We start from the raw sequence: 17892 nt of genomic DNA on the forward strand, positions 1-17892 counted from the left end.
CTTTTCCCCATTTTTTCCCATTTCCCCCCAATTTCCCCCCCATTTCCCCCCATTTCCCCCCATTTCCCCCCATTTCTCCCCCATTTCCCCCCCTTTTTCCCCATTTTTCCCCATTTCCCCCCATTTTCCCCCATTTCCCACCCATTTTACCCCCATTTCCCCCATTTTTCCCATTTTTCCCATTTCTCCCATTTCCCCCCATTTTTCCCCATTTCCCTCCTTTCCCCCCATTTTTCCCCATTTTCCCCCTATTTTTCCCCATTTCCCCCCCATTTCCCCCCCATCCCCCCCCATTTCCCCCCCATTTCTCTCCCATCCCCCCCCATTCCCCCCCCATTTTTCCCCATTTTTCCCCCACTTTTCCCGTTTTCCCCTCTTTTCCCCCCAATTCCCAGCTGGAGGTTGAGAACCTGGTTCTGCGCGCGGCCGCCGAGTTCCCCTCGCGCCGGGAGCAGCTCGTCTTCCTCATCAACAACTACGACATGATGCTCGGGGTCCTCATGGTACCACCCCAAAAACCCCCAAATTCCCCCCAAAATCCCCCAAAATCCCAAAAAATCCCGAAAAATCCCCGCCGGAATCGCCCGAAACAGCGAAAAAATCACCCAAAAAACCTGAAAATTGCCCCTTTTTCCCCCAAATTCCCTCTTTTTCCCCCCAAATTCCTTCTTTTTCCCCTCTTTTTCCCCCCAGATTCCCCCAGGGATCCCCAAATTCCCTCTTTTTCCCCCCAAATTCCCCCAAAATCCCCCAAATCCCAAAAAATCCCTGCCGGAATCGCCCGAAACAGTGAAAAAATCACCCAAAAAACCTTAAAATTGCCCCTTTTTCCCCCCAAATTCCTCCCAAATTCCCTCTTTTTCCCCCCAAATTCCCCCAGGGATCCCCAAATTCCCTCTTTTTCCCCCCAAATTCCCCCAAAATGCCCCAAATCCCGAAAAATCCCCCCCGGAATCGCCCGAAACAGCGAAAAAATCACCCAAAAAACCTTAAAATTGCCCCTTTTTCCCCCAAATTCCCTCTTTTTTCCCCCCAAATTCCTTCTTTTTCCCCTCTTTTTCCCCCCAAATTCCCACAGGGATCCCCAAATTCCCCCAAATTCCCCCAAAGTCTCGCAAATCCCGAAAAATCCCCGCCGGAATCGCCCGAAACAGCGAAAAAATCACCCAAAAAACCTTAAAATTGCCCCTTTTTCCACCCAAATTCCTCCCAATTCCCCCCAAATTCCCTCTTTTTCCCCCCAAATTCCCCCAGGGATCCCCAAATTCCCTCTTTTTCCCCCCAAATTCCCCCAGGGATCCCCAAATTCCCTCTTTTTCCCCCCAAATTCCCCCAAAGTCTCGCAAATCCCAAAAAATCCCCGCCAGAATCGCCCGAAACAGCAAAAAAATCACCCAAAAAACCTTAAAATTGCCCCTTTTTCCCCCCAAATTCCTCCCAATTCCCCCCAAATTCCCCCAGGGATCCCCAAATTCCTTCTTCTTCACCCAAAATTCCCCCAAAATCCCCCAAATCCCGAAAAATCCCCGCCAGAATCGCCCAAAACAGCGAAAAAATCACCCAAAAACCTTAAAATTGCCCCTTTTTCCCCCCAAATTCCCCCCAAATTCCCCCTTTTTCCCCCCAAATTCCTTCTTTTTCCCCCCAAATCCCCCCAAATTCCCACAGGGATCCCCAAATTCCTTCTTCTTCACCCAAAATTCCCCCAAAATCCCCCAAATCCCGAAAAATCCCCGCCAGAATCGCCCAAAACAGCGAAAAAATCACCCAAAAACCTTAAAATTGCCCCTTTCCCCCCCCAAATTCCCCCCAAATTCCCTCTTTTTCCCCCCAAATTCCCCCAGGGATCCCCAAATTCCTTCTTCTTCCCCAAAATCCCCCAAACCCCAAAAAATCCCCGCCGGAATCGCCCGAAACAGCGAAAAAATCACCCAAAAAACCTTAAAATTGCCCCTTTTTCCCCCAAATTCCCCCCAAATTCCCTCTTTTTGCCTCCAAATTCCTCCTTTTTCCCAGAAATTCCCTGTTTTTCCCCCAAATTCCCCCCAAATTCCCACAGGGATCCTCAAATTCCCCCTTTTTTCCCCCAAATTTCCCCCAAATTCCCTCTTTTTCCAAGAAATCCCCCCTTTTTCTGCCCAATTCCTCCCAAATTCCCTCCTTTTCCCCCCAAATTCCCTCTTTTTCTGCCCAAATTCTCCTAAATTCCCCCCAAATTCCCACATGGATCCCCAAATTCCTTCTTTTTCCCCCAAAATTCCCTCTTTTTCCCAGAAATTCCCCCCAAATTCCCCCCAAATTCCCTCTTTTTTCCCCCCAAATTCCCCCAAATCCTAAAAAATCCCCGCCGGAATCACCCGAAACAGCGAAAAAATCACCCAAAAAACCTTGAAATTGCCCCTTTTTCCACCAAAATATCCTCTTTTTCCCCCCAAATTCCCCCCAAATTCCCCCAGAGATCCCCAAATTCCCCCTTTTTCTTCCAAAATCCCCCAAATCCCGAAAAATCCCCGCCAGAATCGCCCGAAACAGCGAAAAAATCACCCAAAAAACCTTAAAATTGCCCCTTTTTCTGCCCAAATTCCCTCTTTTTCCCCCCAAATTCCTTCTTTTTCCCCTCTTTTTCCCCCCAAATTCCCCCAAAATCCCCCCAAAATCTCCCAAATCCCGAAAAATCCCCGCCAGAATCGCCCGAAACAGCGAAAAAATCACCCAAAAAACCTTAAAATTGCCCCTTTCCCCCCCCAAATTCCCCCAAAATTCCCTCTTTTTCCCCCCAAATTCCCCCAGGGATCCCCAAATTCCTTCTTCTTCACCCAAAATTCCCCCAAAATCCCCCAAATCCCGAAAAATCCCTGCCAGAATCCCCAAAACAGCAAAAAAATCACCCAAAAAACCTTAAAATTGCCCCTTTTTCCCCCCAAATTCCCCCAAATTCCCTCTTTTTCCCAGAAATTCCCCCTTTTTCTGCCCAAATTCCCTCTTTTTCCCCCCAAATTCCCCAAAATCCCCCAAATCCCAAAAAATCCCTGCCGGAATCACCCGAAACAGTGAAAAAATCACCTAAAAAACCTTCAAATTCCCTCTTTATCTGCCCAAATTCCCTCTTTTTTCCCCAAAATTCCTCCATTTTTCCCCCAAATTCCCCTTCCCCCACCCCCCAAATCCCCCTTTTTCCCCCCGAATGACCCCAAAATGGGGGAATTTTGGGAATTCCAGGAGCGGGCGGTGGAGGAGAGCAAAGAGGTCGAGGCCTTCCAGCAGCTGCTGTCGGCCCGCACCCAGGTGAGCCCCAAAAAGCCACAAATTCACCCCAAATTCACCCCAAATTCACCCCAAATAGGGCCACAAATTCACCCCAAAAACGGCCCCAAATTCACCCCAAAAAGGCCCCAAATTCACCCCAAAAACAGCCTCAATTCACCCCAAAAAGGGCCCAAATTCACCCCAAAAAGGGCCCCAAATTCACCCCAAATTCACCTCAAATTCAGCCCAAAAAGGGCCCAAATTCACCCCAAAAAGGGCCCCGAATTCACCCCAAAAACGGCCCCAAATTCACCCCAAAAAGGGCCCCAAATTCACCCCAAAAACAGCCTCAATTCACCCCAAAAGGGCCCCAAATTCACCCCAAAATGGCCCCAAATTCACCCCAAAAAGGGCCCCAAATTCACCCCAAAAATGGCCCAAATTCACCCCAAAAAGGGCCCCAAATTCACCCCAAAACCTGCCCAAATTCACTCCAAAAAGGGCCCCAAATTCACCCCAAAATGGCCCAAAATTCACCCCAAATTCACCTCAAATTCAGCCCCAAAAGGGCCCAAATTCACCCCAAAAAGGGCCCCCAATTCACCCCAAAAAGGGCTCCAAATTCACCCAAAAAGGGCCCCCAATTCACCCCAAAAAGGGCCCAAATTCACCCCAAAATGGCCCCAAATTCACCCCAAAACCTGCCCAAATTCACTCCAAAAAGGGCCCCAAATTCACCCCAAAAATGGCCGCAAATTCACCCCAAAGAGGCCCAAATTCACCCCAAAAAGGCCCCAAATTCACCCCAAAAACGGCCCCAAATTCACCCCAAAAAGGGCCCCAAATTCACCCCAAAAAGGCCCCAAATTCACCCCAAAGAGGCCCAAATTCACCCCAAAAAGGCCCCAAATTCACCCCAAAAACGGCCCCAAATTCACCCCAAAAAGGGCCCCAAATTCACCCCAAAAAGGGCCCAAATTCACCCCAAATTCACCCCAAATTCAGCCCAAAAAGGGCCCAAATTCACCCCAAAAAGGGCCCCCAATTCACCCCAAAAATGGCCCCAAATTCACCCCAAAAAGGGCCCAAATTCACCCCAAAACCTGCCCAAATTCACCCCAAAAAGGCCTCAAATTCACCCCAAAAACAGCCCCAAATTCACCCCAAAAATGGCCCCAAATTCACCCCAAAAAGGCCTCAAATTCACCCCAAAAACAGCCCCAAATTCACCCCAAAAATGGCCCAAATTCACCCCAAAAAGGGCCCCAAATTCACCCCAAAAAAGGCCCCAAATTCACCCCAAAAACGGCCCCAAATTCACCCCAAAAAGGGCCCCAAATTCACCCCAAAACGGCCCAAATTCACCCCTAAACGGCCCAAATTCACCCCAAAAAGGGCCCCAAATTCACCCCAAAAAGGCCCCAAATTCACCCCAAAACGGCCCCAAATTCACCCCAAAAAGGGCCCCAAATTCACCCCAAAAAGAGGGGAAAATGGGGAAAAAAACGGGAAAAATGGGGAAAAAAGGGGGAAAAAGGTTAAAAAAGGGAAAAATGGGGGGAAAAAGGGAAAAAAACAGGAAAAGAAGAGGGGGGAAAAGGGGAAAAGAGGGAAAACGGAAAAAAATGGGGAAAAAGAGCGAAAAATTGTGGTGGGAGAAAAAAGTGGGAAAATGGGAAAAAAACGGGGGGGAAAAGGGGGGGAAAGGGGCAAAAATGGGGAAAAAATGGGGGAAAAATGGGTAAAAAAGGGGGGAAAAAGGTAAAAAAGGATGGAAAAAGGTAAAAAAAAAGGGGAAAATGGGGGGAAAAGGGAAAAAAATGGGGGGAAAATGGGGAAAAAAATGGGGAAAAAAGGGGGGAAAAAGGTAAAAAAGGATGGAAAAAGGTAAAAAAAAAGGGGAAAATGGGGGGAAAAGGGAAAAAAATGGGGGGAAAATGGGGAAAAAAATGGGGGGGAAAAAGGGAAAAATGGGAAAAAAATGGGTAAAAAAGAGGGAAAAAAGGTAAAAAAAGAGGGGAAAATGGGGGAAAAAGGGACAAAAATGGGGAAAAAATGGGTAAAAAACTGGGAAAAATGGGGAAAAAGGGAGAAAAGAGGGAAAAATGGGGGGAAATGGACAAAAATGGGGAAAAAGGTGGGGAAAAAATGGGAAAAAGATGGGTAAAAAGGGAAAAAAGGTAAAAGAAGAGGGGAAAATGGGGGGAAAAGGGATAAAAATGGGTAAAAAAATGGGTGGAAAAAACTGGGAAAATGGGAAAAAAATGGGTAAAAAAGGGGGGGAAAAGGTAAAAAAAGAGGGGAAAAAGGGAAAAATGGGGGGAAAAGGGAAAAAATGGGAAAAAACTGGGGGAAAAATGGGGGAAAAAAGGGAAAACTGGGAAAAAATGGGTAAAAAGAGGGAAAAAAGGTAAAAAAAGAGGGGAAAATGGGGGGAAAAGGGACAAAAATGGGGAAAAAATGGGTAAAAAACTGGGAAAAATGGGGAAAAAAAGGGGAGAAAAGAGGGAAAAATATGGGGAAAAGGGGAAAAAATGGGAAAAATGGGGAAAAATGTGTAGAAAAGAGGGGAAAAAAGGTAAAAAAAGAGGGGGAAATGGGGGAAAAAGGGACAAGAATGGGGAAAAATGGGAAAAAAATGGGTAAAAAAGGGGGGAAAAGGTAAAAAAATGGGGGAAAAATGGTTAAAAAAGGGGGAAAAAAGGTAAAAAAAGAGGGAAAAAAGGGGGAAAAAAGGGCCAAAAACGGGAAAAAAAGAGGGAAAAATGGGGGAAAAGAGGGAAGCCGGTGGGATGGCGCCAAGGGGGGATCTTGGGGGTAATTCCCGGGATTTTGGGCGTTGCCAGGAGTTCGTGGAGGAGCTGCTGGCGCCGCCCTTCGGGGGCCTGGTGGCGTTCGTGCGCGAGGCCGAGGCGCTGCTGGAGCGCGGCGAGAGCGAGAGGCTGCGCGGGCACGAGGGTAAGGGCGGGAAATGGGCGGGAAATGGGCGGGAAAGGGCGGGAAATGGCGGGAAATGGCGGGAAAAGGGTGGGAATGAGGGAGGGGAAATGGCGGGGAAATGGCGAGAAAAGGGTGGGAAATGGCGAGGGGAAATGGCGGGAAATGGCGGGAATGAGAGAGGGAAAAGGGTGGGAATGAGGGAGGGGAAATGGCGGGAAATGGCGGGAAAAGGGCGGGAAATGGCGGGAATGAGGGAGGGGAAATGGCGGGAAAAGGGCGGGAAATGGCGGGAATGAGGGAGGGGAAATGGCGGGAAAAGGGCGGGAAATGGCGGGAATGAGGGAGGGGAAATGGCGGGGAAATGGCGGGGATGAGAGAGGGGAAATGGCGGGAAAAGGGTGGGAAATGGGCGGGAAGGAGAGAAGGGAAATGGCGGGAATGAGGGAGGGGAAATGGCGGGAATGAGAGAGGGGAAATGGCGGGAATGATGGAGGGGAAATGGCGGGAATGAGGGAGGGGAAATGGGGGGATGAGAGAGGGGAAATGGGGGGATGAGAGAGGGGAAATGGCGGGAATGAGGGAGGGGAAATGGCGGGAATGAGAGAGGGGAAATGGCGGGAATGAGGGAGGGGAAATGGCGGGAATGAGAGAGGGGAAATGGCGGGAATGAGGGAGGGGAAATGGCGGGAATGATGGAGGGGAAATGGCGGGAATGATGGAGGGGAAATGGCGGGAATGATGGAGGGGAAATGGCGGGAATGATGGAGGGGAAATGGCGGGAATGATGGAGGGGAAATGGCGGGAATGAGAGAGGGGAAATGGCGGGAATGAGGGGGGGAAATGGCGGGAATGAGGGAGGGGAAATGGCGGGAATGAGAGAGGGGAAATGGCGGGAATGATGGAGGGGAAATGGCGGGAAACAGCAGGGAAATGGCGGGAATGACAACGGGAATAACAGCAGGAAAACGGCGGGGAAAGGGCAGGAAATGGTGGGAATGAGAGAGAGGAAATGGCGGGAAAATGGCGGGAATGATGGAGGGGAAATGATGGGAATGAGAGGAAATGGCGGGAATGAGGGAGAGGAAATGGCGGGAATGATGGAGGGGAAATGGCGGGAATGAGGGAGGGGAAATGGGGGGATGAGAGAGGGGAAATGGCGGGAATGATGGAGGGGAAATGGCGGGAATGAGAGAGGGGAAATGGCGGGAATGATGGAGGGGAAATGGCGGGAATGAGAGAGGGGAAATGGCGGGAATGATGGAGGGGAAATGGCGGGAATGAGAGAGGGGAAATGGCGGGAATGATGGAGGGGAAATGGCGGGAAACAGCAGGGAAATGGCGGGAATGACAATGGGAATAACAGCAGGAAAACGGCGGGGAAAGGGCAGGAAATGGTGGGAATGAGAGAGAGGAAATGGCGGGAAAATGGCGGGAATGATGGAGGGGAAATGATGGGAATGAGAGGAAATGGCGGGAATGAGGGAGAGGAAATGGAGGGAATGATGGAGGGGAAATGGCGGGAATGAGGGAGGGGAAATGGGGGGATGAGAGAGGGGAAATGGCGGGAATGAGAGAGGGGAAATGGCGGGAATGAGAGAGGGGAAATGGCGGGAATGAGAGAGGGGAAATGGCGGGAATGAGGGAGGGGAAATGGCGGGAGTGAGGGTGGGGAAATGGCGGGAGTGAGGGTGGGGAAATGGCGGGAATGAGGGAGGGGAAATGGCGGGAATGAGGGAGGGGAAATGGTGGGAATGAGAGGGGGAAATGGCGGGAAATGGCGAGAAAAGGGCGGGAAATGGCGGGAAATGGCGGGAATGAGAGAGGGGAAATGGCGGGGATGAGAGAGGGGAAATGGCGGGAAAAGGGCGGGAAATGGCGGGAAAAGGGCGAGAATGAGAGAGGGGAAATGGCGGGAATGATGGAGCAGAAGTGGCGGGAAATGGCGGAAATAATGGTGGGAATGACAGAGGGGAAATGGCGGGAAACAGCAGGGAAATGGCGGGAATGACAACGGGAATAACAGCAGGCAAACAGCGGGGAAATGGCAGGAAATGGTGGGAATGATGGAGGGGAAATGATGGGAAAATGGCGGGAATGATGGAGGGGAAATGATGGGAATGAGAGGAAATGGCGGGAATGAGGGAGAGGAAATGGAGGGAATGATGGAGGGGAAATGGCGGGAATGAGAGAGGGGAAATGGCGGGAATGAGAGAGGGGAAATGGCGGGAATGAGGGAGGGGAAATGGCGGGAGTGAGGGTGGGGAAATGGCGGGAATGAGGGAGGGGAAATGGCGGGAATGAGGGAGGGGAAATGGCGGGAATGAGAGAGGGGAAATGGCGGGAATGAGAGAGGGGAAATGGCGGGAATGAGGGAGGGGAAATGGCGGGAATGAGAGAGGGGAAATGGCGGGAGTGAGGGTGGGGAAATGGCGGGAATGAGAGAGGGGAAATGGCGGGAATGAGGGAGGGGAAATGGCGGGAATGAGGGAGGGGAAAGGGCGGGAATGAGGGAGGGAAAATCTGGGAAAACTGGGAGAAAGCGTTGCCTGACGGCGCGGGCGGGGCGGCAGCGCGGGTGACGCAGCTGATCCGGGGCTTGGAAAGCTGGGAAATGTGGGGGAAATGGGGAAAAATGGGAAAAATGGGGGAAAATGGGGGGAAATGGGGAAAAATGGGGAAAATGCGGAAAATGGGGAAAAATGGGAAAACTGAGGGGGAAAATGGGAAAAATGGGGGGAAAATGGGGGGAATTGGGGAAAAATGGGGGGAAAACGGGGAAAAAGCAGGGAAAAATGGGAAAAAATGGGGGGAAAATGGGAAAAATGAGGAAAAAGGGGGAAAAAATGGGAAAAATGGGGGAAAATGGGGAAAATGGGAAAAATGAGGAAAAATGGGGAAAAATGGCAAAAATGAGGAAAAAGGGGGAAAAATGGGGAAAATGGGGGAAAAATGGGGGAAAATGGGATAAAATGGGGGGAAAATGGGGAAAAAGTGGGAAAATGGGGGGGAAGATGGGAAAAATGGGGGGAAAATGGGGGGAAATGGGGAAAAATGGGAGAAAAACGATAGAAAAACCTGAAAAAAATGGGAAAAAAACCATGAAAAACACAGGGAAAAAATGGGAAAAATTGGGAAAAAATGAAGAAAAAAGTGGAAAAAAAGTGGGAAAAAATGGGAAAAACTGGGAAAGCTGGGAGAAAGCGTTGCCTGACGGCGCGGGCAGCTCCGGCAGCGCGGGTGACGCAGCTGATCCGGGGCTTGGAAAGCTGGGAAATGTGGGGGAAATGGGGAAAAATGGGAAAAATGGGGGAAAAATGGGGGGAAATGGGGAAAATGGGGGGGAATGGGGGAAAATGGGGAAAAATGGGGGAAAATGGGGGGGAAAATGGGAAAAATGGGGGGGAAAAAAGCGGAAAAAATGGGGGGAAAATGGGGAAAAATGGGGGGAAAAATGGGAAAAAATGGGGAAAAATGGCAAAAATGAGGAAAAAGGGGGAAAAATGGGGAAAATGGGGGAAAAATGGGGGAAAATGGGGAAAATTGGAAAAATGGGAAAAAAAGGGGGAAGATGGGAAAAATGGGGGGGAAAAATGGGAAAAAATGGGGGGGAAAATGGGGAAAAATGGGGGAAAATGGGAAAGAAGGGGAGAAGATGGGAAAAACGGGGGGAAGATGGGGAAAATGGGGGGAAATGGGGAAAATGGGGGGAAATGGGGAAAAAGTGGGAAGATGGGAAAAAGTAGGGAAAAATGGGAAGAAACGGGGGGGGGAAATGGGAAAAATGAGGAAAAAATGGGAAAAAGTGAGGAAAAAAGTGGAAAAAAACGGGAAAAAATGGGGAAAAAGTGAGGAAAAAACGGGAAAAAATGGGAAAAAGTGAGGAAAAAACGGGAAAAAATGGGAAAAAGTGGGGAAAAAATGGGGAAAAACTGGGAAAACTGGGAGAAAGCGTTGCCTGACGGCGTTCTCGGGGCGGCAGCGCGGGTGACGCAGCTGATCCGCGGCTTCTCGGCGAGCTGGAAGGGCGCGGTGGAGGCGCTGAGCCAGGACGTGATGAGGTCCTTCAGCAACTTCCGCATCGGCACCGGCATCATCCAGGTGGGAATCCGGGAATTCCGCCCTTCCCGGGCATTTTCCCGCTTTTGGGGGCTTTTTTCCTCTTTTTTGGTCGCTTTTTTCCTCTTTTTCGGTCGCTTTTTCCTGGGTTTTTCCCGCTTTTTCCTGGTTTCCCCCCCCATTTTTCTTCCATTTTTCACATTTTCCCTGGGTTTTCCTGGTTTTTCCTGGGTTTTTTCCCACTTTTTCCTGGGTTTTTCCCTGGTTTTTCCCACTTTTTCCCTCTTTTTTCCCTGGTTTTTCCCATTTTTCCCTGGGTTTTCCTGGGTTTTCCCAGGTTTTTTCCCACTTTTTCCTTCTTTTTTCCTTGTTTTCCCTGGTTTTTCCCATTTTTCCCTTTTTTTCCCTGGGTTTTCCTGGTTTTTTCCCAGTTTTTCCCACTTTTTCCCTCTTTTTTCCCTGTTTTTCCTCGTTTTTCCAGGATTTTTTCCCACTTCTTCGTGGGTTTTTCCCGCTTTTTCCCTGGTTTTCCCTGGTTTCCCCCCATTTTTCTTCCATTTTTCACATTTTTCCCTGGGTTTTCCTGGTTTTTCCCACATTTTTCCTCTTTTTTCCCTGTTTTTTCCCATTTTTCTCACTTTTCCCTGGATTTTCCTGGATTTTCCTGGATTTTTTCCCACTTCTTCGTGGGTTTTTCCCACTTTTTCCCTGGTTTTTCCTGGTTTCCCCCCATTTTTCTTCCGTTTTTCACATTTCCCCTGGGTTTTCCCACTTTTTCCTGTTTTTTTCCCACTTTTTCCCCAATTTTCCCTGATTTTTCCCACTTTTTTCCTCTTTTTTCCCCATTTTCCCCTGGGTTTTCCTGGTTTTTCCTGGGTTTTTTCCCACTTTTTCCTGGTTTCTTCCCACTTTTTCTCTGGTTTTTCCCCGTTTTCCCCCATAAAATAATAGCAGGAAAAAAGTGGGGAAAAAAGCAGGAAAAAAGCAGGAAAAGTGGGAGAAAAGCAGGAAAAAAGCAGGAAATCGGGAAAAAAGTGGGAAAAATCCAGGAAAAACGGGAAAAAAAAGGAAAAAGGTGGGAAAACCCAGGAAAAGCAGGAAAAAAGCAGGAAAAAAGCAGGAAAAAGTGGAAAAAGGAGGAAAAAAGTGGGAAAAAAAGCGGGAAAAAAGCAGGGGAAAAGCAGCAAAAGCAGGAAAAAATCAGGAAAAAGTGGGAAAAAAGCAGGAAGAAAGCAGGAAAGCAGCAGGAAAAGCAGGAAAAAAGCAGGGAAAAGCGGGAAAAAGCGGGAAAACGCAGTGAAAGCCAGAAAAAAAGCAGGGAAAAAGTGGGGAAAAGGCGGGAAAAAAGCAGGAAAAAGCGGGGAAAAAAGCAGGAAAAGCGGGCAAAAAGCAGGAAAAAGCAGGAAAAGTTGGGGAAAAAGCGGGAAAAAGCAGGAAAAAGCGGGGGAAAAAAGCAGGAAAAAGTGGGGGGAAAAGCAGGAAAAAGCAGGAAAAAGCAGGAAAAACTGGGAAAAAAGTGGAAAAAAGCAGAAAAAGACAGGAAAAAGCGGGAAAAAAGCAGGAAAACCCAGGAAAAAGTGGGGAAAAAGCAGAAAAAAGCAGGGAAAAAGCAGAAAAAAACAGGAAGAAGCAGAAAAAAGCAGAAAAAAGCAGGAAAAAGCGGGAAAAAGCAGGAAAAAAGAAAAAAGCAGGAAAAAGCGGGAAAAAGCAGAAAAAAGCAGGAAAAAAGCAGGGGAAAAAAGCAGGAAAAAGTGGGAAAAAGTGGGAAAAAGCAGAAAAAAGCAGGAAAAGGCAGGAAAAAAGCAGGAAAAAGCAGGAAAAAGCAGGAAAAGGCAGAAAAAAAGAAAAAAAGCAGGAAAAAGCAGAAAAAAATGGGGAAAAGCGGGAAAAGGCAGGAAAAGGCAGAAAAAAGCAGGAAAAAAGCAGAAAAAGGCAGAAAAAAGCGGGAAAAGGCAGGAAAAGTTGGGGAAAAAGCGGGAAAAAGCGGGAAAAAAGCGGGAAAAAGCAGGAAAAGTTGGGGAAAAAGCGGGAAAAAGCGGGGAAAAAACGGGAAAAAGCAGGAAAAGTTGGGGGAAAAGCGGGAAAAAGCGGGGAAAAAACGGGAAAAAGCAGGAAAAGTTGGGGGAAAAGCGGGAAAAAGCGGGAAAAAAGCGGGAAAAAGCAGGAAATGTTAGGGGAAAAGCAGGAAAAAGCGGGAAAAAGCGGGATCAGGGTGGCGCCGGCGTCGCCGCGGGGGCTCATCCGGCGTTGCTGTGGGGGCTCATCCGGCGCTCCCGCTCCGGCAGGCGGCGCTGACGCAGCTGATCCAGGTGTACCACCGCTTCCAGAAGATCCTGGAGCAGCCGCCGCTGCGGGCGCTGCCGGCGCGCGCCGACCTCATCAACATCCACCACCTCATGGTGGAGCTCAAGAAGCACAAGCCCAACTTCTAGGGAGCCCCGAAATCCCGGGAATCTGCCCCAAAATATCCCGGGAATCTGCCCCCAAAAATCCCGGGAGTCTGCCCCTCAAATCCTGGGAATCTGCCCCCAAAAATCCCGGGAAGCTGCCCCCAAAAAATCCCCGGAATCTGCCCCAAAAATCCCGGGAATCTGTCCCTCGAATCCCGGGAATCTGCCCCCAAAAATCCCGGGAATCTGCCCCAAAAATCCCCGGAATCTGCCCCAAAAAATCCCAGGAATCTGCCCCAAAAAATCCCGGGAATCTGCCCCAAAAAATCCCGGGAATCTGCCCCAAAATCCCCGGAATCTGCCCCCAAAAATCCCGGGAATCTGCCCCTCAAATCCTGGGAATCTGCCCCAAAAATCCCGGGAATCTACCGGCAAAAAATCCCGGGAATCTGCCCCAAAAATCCCCGGAATCTGCCCCCAAAAATCCCGGGAATCTGCCCCAAAAAATCCCAGGAATCCGTCCCAAAAATCCCGGGAATCTGCCCCAAAAAATCCCGGGAATCTGCCCCAAGAAATCCCGGGAATCCGCCCCCCTCAAATCCTGGGAATCTGCCCCCAAAAAATCCCGGGAATCTGCCCCAAAAATCCCGGGAATCTGCCGTCAAAAAATCCCAGGAATCTGCCCCCAAAAAATCCCGGGAATCTGTCCCAAAAAATCCCGGGAATCTGCCCTCAAAAAATCCCGGGAATCTGCCCCAAAAAATCCCGGGAATCTGCCCCCAAAAATCCCGGGAATCTGCCCCAAAAATCCCGGGAATCTGCCCCAAAAAATCCTGGGAATCTGCCCCCAAAAATCCCGGGAATCTGCCCCCAAATCCCAGGAATCTGCCCTGAAATTCCCAGGTTTTGCCCCAAAATTCCCATTTTTTTGCCCCCAAAATCCCTGCTTTTTTCCCTCGAAATTCCCATTTTTTTGGCCTCTAAATTCCCTGTTTTTGGCAGCAAAATTTGCAGGGTCTTGCTCTGAATTTCCTGATTTTTTTCCCCAAAATTCCTGGGATTTTGCCCTGAAATTCCCAGGTTTTTTCCCCCAAAATTCCCATTTTTTTGCCCCGAAAAATCCTCATTTTTTAGCACCGAAATTCTCTTCCCCCCCCCCCCGCCAAAATTCCCATTTTTTTGCCCCAAAACTCCCGGTTTTTTTCTCCAAAATTCCTCATTTTTTAGCTCCGAAATTCTGTTTCTCACTCCCCCCAAAATTCCCGGTTTTTTGCCCCAAAATTCCCTATTTTTTCCTCCAAAATTCCAGGGTTTTTGCCCTCAAATTCCCAGGTTTTTCCCCCAAAATTCCCGGGTTTTTGCCCTGAAATTCCCAGGGGTTTTCCCCCAAAATTCCCTCTTTTTTCGCTCCAAAATTCCCGGTTTTTTGCCCCCAAATTCTTCATTTTTAGCCCTGAAATTCCCGGGATTTTTGCTCCAAAATTCCCATTCTTTCCCCCCAAATTCCCATTTTTTTCCCCCAAAAATTCCCGGGGTTTTGCCCTGAAATTCCCAGGTTTTTCTCCCAAAATTCCCAGTTTTTTGCCTCTAAATTCCCAGGAGTTTTGCCCCAAAATTCTTCATTTTTAGCTCTGAAATTCCTGGGATTTTTGCTCCAAAATTCCCATTTTTTCCCCCCAAAATTCCCATTTTCCCCCCCCCCAGAATTCCCTTTTTTTCCCCCCCAAAATTCCAGGTTTTTTGCCCTGAAATTCCCAGGTTTTTTGCCCCAAAATTCCCGGTTTTTTGCCCCAAAATTCCCTCTTTTTCCCCCCAAAATTCCAGGGGTTTTCTCCTGAAATTCCCAGGTTTTTTCCCCAAAACTCCCATTCTTTTTTGCCCCAAAACTCTTCATTTTTAGCCCTGAAATTCCCGGGATTTTTGCTCCAAAATTCCCATTTCCCCCCCCCAAAATTCCCACTTTTCCCCCCCAAAATTCCCATTTCCCCCCCCCCCCCCCGAATTCCCTTTTTCCCCCCCAAAAATTCCCGTTTTTTTGCCCCAAAATTCCCTATTTTTCCCCCAAAATTCCAGATTTTTTGCCCTGAAATTCCCAGGGTTTTTTCCCAAAACTCCCATTCTTTTGCCCCAAAATTCTTCATTTTTAGCCCTGAAATTCCTGGGATTTTTGCTCCGAAATTCCCATTTTTTCCCCCAAATTCCCATTTTCCCCCAAAATTCCCTCTTTTTTTGCTCCAAAATTCCCGGTTTTTTGCCCCCAAATTCTTCATTTTTAGCCCTGAAATTCCCGGGATTTTTGCTCCAAAATTCCCATTCTTTCCCCCCAAATTCCCATTTTTTTCCCCCAAAAATTCCCGGGGTTTTGCCCTGAAATTCCCAGGTTTTTCTCCCAAAATTCCCAGTTTTTTGCCTCTAAATTCCCAGGAGTTTTGCCCCAAAATTCGTCATTTTTAGCTCTGAAATTCCTGGGATTTTTGCTCCAAAATTGCCATTTTTTCCCCCCAAAATTCCCATTTCCCCCCCCCCAGAATTCCCTTTTTTCCCCCCCAAAATTCCAGGTTTTTTGCCCTGAAATTCCCAGGTTTTTTGCCCCAAAATTCCCGGTTTTTTGCCCCAAAATTCCCTCTTTTTCCCCCCAAAATTCCAGGGGTTTTCTCCTGAAATTCCCAGGTTTTTTCCCCAAAACTCCCATTCTTTTTTGCCCCAAAACTCTTCATTTTTAGCCCTGAAATTCCCGGGATTTTTGCTCCGAAATTCCCATTTCCCCCCCCCCAAAATTCCCATTCCCCCCCCCCCCCCCCCGAATTCCCTTTTTTTCCCCCCCAAAATTCCCGGTTTTTTGCCCCAAAATTCCCTATTTTTCCCCCAAAATTCCAGATTTTTTGCCCTGAAATTCCCAGGGTTTTTTCCCAAAACTCCCATTCTTTTGCCCCAAAATTCTTCATTTTTAGCCCTGAAATTCCTGGGATTTTTGCTCCAAAATTCCCATTTTTTTCCCCCAAATTCCCATTTTCCCCCAAAATTCCCTCTTTTTTTGCTCCAAAATTCCCGGGGTTTTGCCCCAAAATTCTTCATTTTTAGCCCTGAAATTCCTGGGATTTTTGCTCCGAAATTCCCATTTTTTCCCCCCAAAATTCCCCTTTTTCCCCCAAATTCCCATTTTTCTGCCCTGAAATTCCCTCTTTTTTGCCCTGAAATTCCCAGGTTTTTCCCCCAAAATTCCCGGGTTTTTGCCCTGAAATTCCCAGGGGTTTTCCCCCAAAATTCCCTCTTTTTTTGCTCCAAAATTCCCGGGGTTTTGCCCCAAAATTCTTCATTTTTAGCCCTGAAATTCCTGGGATTTTTGCTCCGAAATTCCCATTTTTTCCCCCCAAAATTCCCCTTTTTCCCCCAAATTCCCATTTTTCTGCCCTGAAATTCCCTCTTTTTTGCCCTGAAATTCCCAGGTTTTTCCCCCAAAATTCCCGGGTTTTTGCCCTGAAATTCCCACGGGTTTTTCCCCCAAAATTCCCTCTTTTTTCGCTCCAAAATTCCCGGTTTTTTGCCCCAAAAATCTTCATTTTTAGCCCTGAAATTCCCGGGATTTTTGCTCCAAAATTCCCGGTTTTTTCCCCAAAATTCCCTTTTTTCCCAGCCATTGAGGCACGCAGCAGCTTCGGAGCTACCCCAAACCCCCCCCCCCGACTCCTCAAATCCCCCTTTTCCTCCCCAAAATCCCTGACCCCCCCCCCCAAATTCCCTTTTCCTCCCCCAAATCCCCCAAATTCCCGCTTTTCCCCCCAAAATTCCAGGCGGGAATAAAACCCGGAGGCTCCGAGCGTCGCTTTATTGCTGCTGGTGACAGCGGGGGGGGGGGGAGGGGAGGGGATTTGGGGGGATTTTGGGGTCATTTGGGGCAATTTTGGGCTCTCTGGGGGACATTTGGGGTCCCCCGCCCCCTCCCGGCTCCAGGGGACCCCAAAATTCCCGAAAATTCCCGGAAATTCCCACCCCAATCCCCCCAAATCTCAGGGCCCCCCCCCCGCCCCGGGATTGGGAGGGGCCCTGAGGGGTTTTGGGGACCCCTGGGGGGGGAAATTTGGGGGTTCCCCAATGGATTTGGGGGATTTTTGGGGGATTTCTGGGTGGAATTTTGGGGTTTTCCCAGATTTTTGGGGATCCCCAAAGTGGGATTTTGGGATTCTCCTGGATTTTTGGGGTTCCCCCGTTGGATTTTGGGGTTCCCCAATGGATTTGGGGGATTTTTGGGGATCTCTGAGTGGAATTTTGGGGTCCCCAAGGTGGAATTTTGGGGTTTTCCTGGTTTTTTGGGGATCCCCAAAGTGGGATTTTGGGATTCTCCTGGATTTTTGGGGTTCCCCTGTTGGATTTTGGGGCTCCCCAATGGATTTGGGGGATTTTTGGGGATCTCTGGGTGGAATTTTGGGGATCTCTGGGTGGAATTTTGGGGATCTCTGGGTGGAATTTTGGGGTTTTCCCGGATTTTTGGGGATCCCCAAAGTGGGATTTTGGGATTCTCCTGGATTTTGGGGGTTCCCCCGTTGGATTTTGGGGCTCCCCAATGGATTTGGGGGATTTTGGGGGATCTCTGGGTGGAATTTTGGGGTCCCCAAGGTGGAATTTTGGGGGTTTTCCGGATTTTTGGGGATCCTCAAAGTGGGATTTTGGGATTCTCCCGGATTTTGGGGGTTCCCCTGTTGGATTTTGGGGTTCCCCAATGGATTTGGGGGATTTTTGGGGGAGCTCTGGGTGGAATTTTGGGGTCCCCAAGGTGGAATTTTGGGGTTTTCCTGGATTTTTGGGGATCCCCAAAGTGGGATTTTGGGATTCTCCTGGATTTTGGGGGTTCCCCTGTTGGATTTTGGGGTTCCCCAATGGATTTGGGGGATTTTTGGGGGAGCTCTGGGTGGAATTTTGGGGTCCCCAAGGTGGAATTTTGGGGTTTTCCTGGATTTTTGGGGATCCCCAAAGTGGGATTTTGGGATTCTCCTGGATTTTGGGGGTTCACCTGTTGGATTTTGGGGTTCCTCAATGGATTTGGGGGATTTTTGGGGATTTCTGGGTGGAATTTTGGGGGCCCCAAGGGAATTTCGGGGTCCCTGGGGTGGATTTTGGGGTCCCCAAGTGAATTTTGGGGTTCTGGGGTGGAATTTTGGGGTCCCCAAGTGAATTTCGGGCTCCCTGGGTGGATTTTGGGGTCCCCAAGTGAATTCTGGGGTCCCCAGGGCGGATTTTGGGGTCCCCAAGTGAATTTTAGGGT

The 17892-nt window shown here is 49.0% G+C and overlaps 1 protein-coding gene across 1 annotated transcript in view; it reads left to right on the forward strand.

Moving 5' to 3' along the window:
• The window catches only part of VPS52 (VPS52 subunit of GARP complex), a 57796-nt gene extending 45071 nt beyond the window's left edge, over positions 1-12725 (forward strand). The window contains exons 15-19 of the mRNA XM_068999193.1: positions 396-503; positions 3220-3285; positions 6093-6204; positions 10166-10284; positions 12528-12725. Of these exons, the coding sequence (XP_068855294.1) occupies positions 396-503; positions 3220-3285; positions 6093-6204; positions 10166-10284; positions 12528-12674 (552 nt within the window). The 3' untranslated portion in view covers positions 12675-12725. The remainder of the gene's footprint in view (positions 1-395; positions 504-3219; positions 3286-6092; positions 6205-10165; positions 10285-12527) is intronic.
• Positions 12726-17892: the final 5167 nt, after the last annotated feature.

Source organism: Aphelocoma coerulescens, unplaced genomic scaffold (genome assembly GCF_041296385.1).
Source record: "Aphelocoma coerulescens isolate FSJ_1873_10779 unplaced genomic scaffold, UR_Acoe_1.0 HiC_scaffold_271, whole genome shotgun sequence".
Lineage (NCBI taxonomy): Eukaryota > Metazoa > Chordata > Aves > Passeriformes > Corvidae > Aphelocoma > Aphelocoma coerulescens.